At 49.4% G+C, this 8,516-nt stretch overlaps 1 protein-coding gene across 1 annotated transcript; it reads left to right on the forward strand.

Moving 5' to 3' along the window:
- Positions 1-1,434: 1,434 nt before the first annotated feature.
- LOC104283398 (lipase member M-like) lies at positions 1,435-8,441 on the forward strand. Its single transcript, XM_009881571.1, has 9 exons — positions 1,435-1,518; positions 2,087-2,252; positions 3,617-3,815; positions 4,067-4,176; positions 4,611-4,747; positions 5,571-5,714; positions 6,939-7,010; positions 7,781-7,846; positions 8,208-8,441. Exons 1-9 carry the CDS (start codon positions 1,435-1,437, stop codon positions 8,439-8,441), a joined length of 1,212 nt encoding a protein of 403 aa, XP_009879873.1.
- The last annotated feature ends 75 nt before the right edge of the window (positions 8,442-8,516 follow it).

Raw genomic sequence — 8,516 nt, forward strand, 5'->3', positions numbered from 1 at the left:
TGCCGTCCTTGCTGTGCCTCCCACCTCTGTCCGTGTGTCCCAGAGACCCACGTGCTCCTCAGGAGTGTCCCGGGAATGATCCCACAACCGCCTTCCCCCGGGGAAGGAGGACCCGGCTGCACAGCAGGGATGTCAGCAGCAACAGGCGATGCAACAAGGGGGTTCTGGCCCCAAACTGCCGCCCCGGGGGGTTCAAAGTGGAGGTGAGGAACCCTTCATCCCCTGAAGTGGGGAGCAGCTATGGGAGGTGGGGTGTCACCATCCTTGGGGCAAAGTCAGAGCTCTGCTGGGCCAAGCCACAGCCACCCCTCATGGTGGCAACACCCCACTGTGAGCAGGAGGGTGGACAAGAGGTGTCCCGAGGCCCCGTCCAGCAGACAAGCAGCGCCAGTGTGATCCTCCACGTACCTGCTCCAGGGACAGCAGAGGGAGCAGGTGGCCTTCTCCCAGGCTGCAAAACAACCTCCTGCAGCATGGGAAGACGGTTCCTTCAGCAGAAGAGAGAGGAGACGATGAGGGTTAGCTGGAAAATGAAAGAAACCTGCTTGCAGTTCTCCTTTCTTTCCCTGGGAAGATATTTTGCAGGGAAGCAATAAGGTGGACGCAAGACGCCTGGTCCTGGCATCTGGCTGTGGCCTCTGCTTCTTGCGCAGCCCGGCACAGGCACATGCATTCGGTTGGGATTTGGCAGGGCTCCTTGCTGTGAGGTCCACGCAATTTAACTACTTAAGCACATCACACAACAGCTGAGGCAGTATTTCTGTTGCAAATTTGTTGTCTTCAGCAAATAAAATGATAGTAAGATGGCTTGTGGTAGGAATGTGCCAAAATAGATATTTCAAAATCCTTCCCAGGAAAAAAACGGGGTCTCCTGGGACAGTATTTAACTTGGGTTTGCAAAAACAACTTAGGTGTGTCCCTCTCCTTTCAACCACAAGGAGAGGCCAACCAAATCACATTATTTGTTTTCATACTAAGAACAATACCTCCATGGTCCTGCAACTTAAAATTGGGTGGGTTATTCCTGATTAGTTCAATTACCAGTTCAACCAAATAATCTATTCTTCTGGCCATCCAAGACATCATTTTAAATGAATTGTCTATAGTCATCCCCTCAAAGACCAGATTTGCCTGGGATGGTATATCTGCATACAGCTGCATGCATTTTCCTGAACACAAGGATCTAATGGAGAATGTGTGATTAAAATCTGACGGAGTTTGGACTCTGGCATTGTTCAAGATAAGGAAAACGAGCAATTTCTAGAAGCAATTAGAGGACTTCAAATTTATAACTGTTTCACGTGTTGAGTGGTCAGATTGATATCCTCACAGAAGGGTAGATCATGCCAAGCAAAGTGTGCGCTATCCCTGGCTTCTGTGTCAGTTCCATCAACGTCTGTCACACTCATCTTGTTGACTGTTTTGCAGAGCACCATGATGTGGCTGTTCATCACCACTGCTTATTTAATGTGCATCAGTGAAATGTCAGGTGCGAGCCCCGAGGTGTCCATGGATGTTGTAAGTCCTGACTTCTCTCCCTTCTTTTCCTCCTTGGGCATGTAAGCTACCCATGCTGCCATAGTCTGGCCAGGACTCATGGTCTCTGTGCATGTATCTTCACCAGGGTCTGGTACCAGGGTTTTATTAGAGCTTTTGTCTCCCTGTGCTGATGTACATGGAGATTTATGGCAGACACTTATGGAGGAGTTCAGTCCAAGTCAACAGGTTTGGTCAATGTAGCTGTGTCAGGCTTGGAGCTTCACTGTCATTGCTGCCCTGCTCTTCACAAATGTTGATTGCAACATGAAAAGCAACAATGGGTCTTTCTTTACCGGACCTGCTCAGGGAGTGAGGGAAACTCACACCTGCCAAAAATTTTAGCTGAAGTCATGACATCACTGCAGCGTTGGTGGAAGGGAGAATTGGGAGGTCCCTACTCCACCCTCCCAGTGACAGCAGGAGTGGCCACCACTGGTTCAGGGCAGCCCACTGTTGGCTTCACCCAGCCAGACTCCCTGACATCCTCCAGGACGGAGACCTCCACCGCCCTGGGGACCCACCCCATGCTGTCCTTCCCTTCCCACAGGGTGAAATTGTCCGGTACCACGGGTATCCCTACGAGGAGCATGAAGTGGTGACAGATGATGGCTATTACCTCACCATGCAGAGGATTCCTCATGGCAGAGACAACCCAGGAAGCATGAGCACCTCCCACAAAGCAGAGGCACAGGGCTCCAGCATGTTCTGCCCCAGTAAGTGCCATGAGAAGGTCTGTCTGCACCAGGGACCCTGAGACCTTAGCTGGGCTAGAGTAGGCCATGGTCAGTGCTGTCTCATCATGGGCTGGGTCCTCAAGCAGACAACTTTCCCTGTAGGATTAGCCTTGGGAGCAGAAGAAGTGCAGGTGCCCACCACACCAACCTTCTTTTTCTGAGAGAATCTGCTCCAAAGAGGAAAGAAAAGATAAGAAGAATGAATGGGACAATCTTGCCCCAGGTTTTACCTGAGTTCAAAGCCAGTCAGTGGAGCAGCAAAAAGCCATTTGTCAGTAAAAAAAACAAAACCAAAACCCCCACATGGCCAATCCAATGCCATCTCACCATTTTGGCTCCTTTCTGTTCTTCACTTGAACTGCTGTTTCAAAGTGGAGGGATTGATGCCCCCATTCTTGCCAGGCTGTCCCTCTCCTGGGAAGCAGGAGGACAGGTGTGTAAACATGACAAATAAATGTCAAAAGCCATATTTCTATTCAGGACACTGTCCTCAGCTGTCCAGGCTGGAAATGTGAGTCTTATATTGAGGGTCTAAAAACCAACAGAAAAAAAGTGGAGACAAAGGAAGAAAAAAAAAAAAAAAAAAGAAAGGAAAGTCACTTTTATTTCAAGTTTTTCATGCTGCATCCTGTGGTCGCCCTACGGTATGAATTCAGATATCCTTACGATGACCTTGTTGTGGCTGTGAAGTTGGACCTGCTTTGAGCAGGGGATTGGAGCAGAGACTTCGAGAGGTCCTTTTCATAAGCTCTCTTCCACTCCCTTCCTACAGCACTTCAGGCTTCTTGGTCTTTTGTAAAAAAAGGTCTGAAGTTTGTTCTAGGGGGTGGGGGGGGAGACTTGCCTATATGGCTTAAGGTAGGCAGAAGTAGGTGGAGTAGATGCTCCTGACCCCTCTTGACCCATGTCTCTTGCAATGGGGCAGCATGGTGTTGCTGTGCCATGGGAGGCATTTAGACTCTGCTGGGTTTTCGGTGTCTCCTGCTCAGACCCAGAGTACCTGAGCCAAACAAAAGGCAACATGAGAAGGGTGGTCTCCATGCAAAGGCCACGGTCAGTGTCCAGACACACATGGGGCTTGGTTTCTTTCTTCCTGGGAGCATAATTTACTGAGTTCCATTCAGTGTGGAGTCCAACATTATTTTTCAGCTTCACTGTATGGATTTTCTCTGCCCAAAGAGCATACTTCAAAAACAGCTCTCCAAAGAGGCTGAGGACAGAGGCGACCATCTCTTTGCGCTGGAGTCACTTCCCCAGGGGGCTGCTGGCAAGAGCGATACCTGTATGTGAACAGTCAATTTTGAGAGTGGTCAGAGCAAATGATCCTCCTCTTCTTTCTTCAGCTCCAAAGCCCGCGGTCCTCCTGCAGCATGGCTTGGTGTTGGAGGGAAGCAACTGGGTTACCAACTTGCCCAACAGCAGCCTGGGTTTCATCCTCGCCGATGCTGGCTACGACGTCTGGATTGGAAACAGCCGGGGCAACAGCTGGTCGCGAAAGCACAGAGAGTTTGAGTTTCACCACCAGGAATACTCAGCTTACAGGTATTTTCTGCAAAACTGAAGGGTGGGCTGGTATCTGCTACCCTCAGCAGTGTCCATAGGCTGGAGGAGCAGCGCCGCTTGCACCATCTGCCGGTGGGCATAAACCGACATCACCAAGACACGATAGGGGTGCCCATACCTGCCAGAGCCCTCGCCTGCTCCCCAGTAGTCATGCCGCTACTTGCCATGTCCTGCCTGTCATTCTCAAGGTCAGCAACAGCAATTTTGTCATGTGCCCATCTCCGTTGCAGCTTTCACGAGATGGCCATGTATGACCTGCCAGCAACTATCAACTATATTCTGCAGAAAACTGGACAGGAGCAGTTATACTACGTGGCTTACTCTCAAGGCACCACCACAGGTACTTAGGAGGAGATCAGACCACTGTCAGAGTTACGTTAGCTGGGCACACACGGTTTGGGAGTGTTGTCCTGAGAGCCTGGACGGGGAGGGCAACGTCTGAGCACGTCCAAACAATGAAGGGGAAAGAGCAGGTAAAAATCCCTGTTTGCTTTAACAGAACAGTTCTGAGCAGTGACGGCCCAAAAACGGTTGCAGGAATGGCTTTTGGAGCGTCCGGCCACTGCCAGAGCCCCAAGAAGGGCTTGCAGGAGCTGCAGCTGGGCTGAGCAGTCAAGCTGGGAGCTGAAATGTCTCAGCAGCAAAGGCTTCAGGTCAAGTCACCAAACAGCTAGAGCCACCTCTGAGGGTCCTTTCAGTGGGCACACACATCTGGGAGTCAACAACTCCCTCAGAAATAACAGGGCAGCGTCTGCTTCCTTCTCCCTCCCACAGGTTTCATTGCGTTTTCATCCATTCCCGAGCTGGATCGCAAAATCAAGATGTTTTTCGCCTTGGCTCCTATCACCACAAACTCAAATATGAAGTCACCCTTGGTAAAGGTGTTTGACCTTCCAGAGGGGCTGGTTAAGGTACGTCCTCACCACACGCTCGTCTGGTGCGAAAGGGGAGGGAGCAGGAAGGTCGCCTGAGACATGCAGTGCTTATACATCACTTCCATTTCCCTGCCCTCTGTGTGCCCTTTGCATTGAACAGGTACGTTTGTGCCTATGCTCTTGAGCCTGCGGGGCATTAAACAGTATAAAGCAGCCTCCTGCCCAGCCCTAGACAGAGAAAAGCTATTTCTAGATATTCACAGAATCATAGAATGGTTTAGGTTGGAAAGGACCTTGAAGATCATCGAGTTCCAACCCCCCTGCCATGGGCAGGGACACCTCCCACTAGACCAGGTTGCCCAAGGCCACGTCCAGCTGGCCTTGAACACCTCCAGGGATGGGGCCTCAAAAACCTCTCTGGGCAACTTGTTCCGGTGCCTCACCACCCTTACAGTGAAAAACTTCTTCCTAATGTTTAATCTAAACCTGCCCACTTCCAGTTTAAAGCCATTCCCCCTCGTCCTGTCACTACATGCCCCAGTAAAAAGTCCTTTCCCAGCTTTCCTGTAGGCCCCCTTTAGGTACTGGAAGGCCACAATAAGATCTCCCCGGAGCCTTCTCTGCTCCAGGCTGAACCCAGATATTGGTTCTCCCAGGAGAACCTCCCAGGAGAAACCTCTTCTAGGAAGATCAAGGTTCTTCCAGGGCCATGGCCGTGTCTGAAAAGCCAGAATTACCAAGCACAGCAGAGCTGTGGCAAGGAAGACAGCAACTTTCAGGGGTTAGCAGAGACCTGGAGAGCATCTGGAGGCAAAAGAGGAGCATGAACCACACTGATCAACGCCTTTGACTTTCACAGCTCATTTTAGGACGCACGGTGGTCTTCGATAAGGGTGAGATATTGCAGCAAGTGATTTCCAGTCTGTGCAGCTACCCCATCTTTAAAAGCCTTTGCTCCTTGGTCCTTTACTTGCCTGGCGGGTTTACCAACAGCTTAAACGTGGTATGTATTCTCCAGCTTACCTTTTAAGTGATCCAGTTTCTCATTGTCTGAGCCCAAGTCGTCAACTAGGTGCCTTCCCCTGGCCTTTCCCGTCTTTGATTTGTCAAGAAATCTGGCCATTGTGCCAGCATTTTGCAATCTGGCCATTGCGCTCACCATTGCAATGCGCTTGCATTGGCACCAGAGGGAAGCCCAGAGTGCACACAAGGTCACGCATCCACCAGGCACATTGTCTCCCCAGTGGGGAGGATGCCAAAGGGGAGAGTGCAGAAATTCATTCGGTGCTCCAGGGGCTCCCAGGGTTTCTCTTTCACTAAGTGATGTGTGATTTCACATGTGCTTTAATATCAAAATGGGCTCTTACGGAACAAACTCTCCTTCGATCAGCTGCTAGGAGAGGTGGGCCCTCAGACTCTTCAGCCTGCCATCCCTTAGAACATATTTATGCCCAAATCAGAGCCTTTGCCTGTGCTCCACCACACTGAACACAGACTCAGAAAAATTCTGGCTGGAGGCAACAGGGTAGGGGTCTCTGGCCTGACCTTGCTCCCATCAGGGCCAACACTACAGCTACAGTAGGTTGCTCAGGCACACGTCCAGGTGAGCTGGGTGGCCCCAATGATGCCCCACTCACACGGGGAAGGGCTGTTTCCTTGGGGCTAGCCAAGATTTCAAGGTCCAGATCCTGCCACTAACCACCCATGTGAGTAAAATTGGAGACAGGTCCATGTAGAGTGCCAAGCAATAATAGCTTGATCATGGATGGAGTCAGAGATGGGCCACTGTTTCTCATGGACAGCATTGGTGTAATTTCTTAGTATTCCAAGGAGGAAATGCATTAGAAACAACTTGTAGAGCTACTGTGATGAGTTGCACATTGTCTTGCTGAGTTGCACATTTTTTTTGCAAAGGACCCTGAGCACAAGATATGGAGTTTTACTTTGTTTTGAAAACCACATAGACTTATAACATGACCCAGCATCCCATGGGAATTCTTTGGCTTACTGAAGGGATCTCTACAGCAGGCTTCATGCTGCTGTCTGTGGTGCGTGTTCGCACGGCATGTGGCTGAGCTGTGCCTTCACAGAGCTCAGATGAAGCAGTTCGTACAAAGGCAAGCTCCAGCTAGTGGAAGACTTATGTGGCTACTGAACAGGATCATTTTTATTTCTAATGGGATTTCCCTCCATGCAGAGAATAAATGTCTCCAATGGTTTCTTGCAGAGCCGCATAGATGTCTACCTGTCCCGCTACCCTGATTCAACATCTCTAAAAAACATGTTACATTGGCGCCAGGTAATATTTCCTGCTGCACAATAAGATCGCATGCCACCAGGGCACATGTTCTCTTCTCTCATCTGCCAACGACCTCTTCTCAATGCTTAGGTATAATCCTCCATTGCTCTCCCTACAGAGCTATATTAAAGAGAAAGGGGAAAATTGACACGAACCACTGGTGCAGATGCAGTTCTCTTGGTCATGACTTTCAACAAAAGATGATCAAGAGTCTTTGGAGCTGGTAGGAGATGGAGATGGAAGCAAAAACTGGGAATAAACCAGCACAGGAGACGCTAGAGTAAAGGCTAAGAGCTGAGGGTCAGTAGAGACAGCTAATCATACAACTAATCATTGAAAACATGCACAGACTCATATGCTTCTGTTGTAGACATTGACCATGACAGACAAAGGAAAGTTGCCCAAAGGTCTGATTCATGTCTTCTTTGGGTCTTGCTCTTGGTTCTACGCCAGGTGCACTGTGGACGCTGTGCACCGAGGCTGTGCGCTATGCCTCAACCTCCAGGCATCTACATTCTGCAGCTTGCCAGCCACCTGGGAGAGGAGGGATGGAAGACATGAGCAATGCCAGGCAATCTTGCAGGCCGTGCTGAGGTCTTCCTGGGGGTTGAGCTCTCCTCCCTAAGGACAATATCACACGTAACAAGTAGCATCCTCGAGCCTTGGTGGCAGGAGGGAGCAGCATGGTGGATCCCCGGTCACCTCTTTTATTTTTCATATGGTCCCCTTTTAATGCATGAATAATAAAAACAGCTGTCCTCCTTTTCCAGATCTATCAAACAGGGGAATTCAAATATTATGATTACGGCAGTGACAACATGCTTCATTACAACCAGGTAAGAGAAATCCATTCTCACTTGTCAGTTTTAAAAGAGGAAAAAAAAAATTACAATGAAAATATTGCAGTGGCTGAGACTGAGTTTTGTGGGATTTATGGAATTTAACTTATATGGTCAAACGTGTTTGTACCTTTCTCACAAAAAAGAGGTCTGTGATGTCATTCAGCGATGACTTTTTGACCCTCTGGTGAAAAGCATAGGAGCCCAAGGCATCAATCGGGATCTCTGGTGATAGTTTCTGTACCATCTCTCAGTATAAAGGAGAAATTCCAAGCAGCCATCAGGAATACTTTGAATTTTTGGCTTGCCCGTGACCTCCCAGGCTTTCCTTCCTCAAGCCGCACTATTTGTCTTCCAGACCAAACCTCCCTTCTATGAGCTCGAAAACATGAAAACCCCGCTTGCTGCATGGTATGGTGGTAAGGACTGGATTTCAGCCCCCGAAGACGTAAACATCACACTGCCTCGTATAACCAACATCGCATACAAAAAGTACATTCCTGAATTCGTCCACTTTGATTTCCTTTGGGGTGTGCAAGCGTACGAACAAGTGTATAAAGAAATTCTTGAACTGATGGAGAAGAGCGCCTAGAGTCAGACCAGTGGCAGTAATTGTTGGTTTCTCGTTTGACTTCTGGAGCTTCTTTTATTTGGGGCCGGGGGGGGG

Source organism: Charadrius vociferus, unplaced genomic scaffold (assembly GCF_000708025.1).
Source record: "Charadrius vociferus isolate BGI_N301 unplaced genomic scaffold, ASM70802v2 scaffold390, whole genome shotgun sequence".
NCBI lineage: Eukaryota > Metazoa > Chordata > Aves > Charadriiformes > Charadriidae > Charadrius > Charadrius vociferus.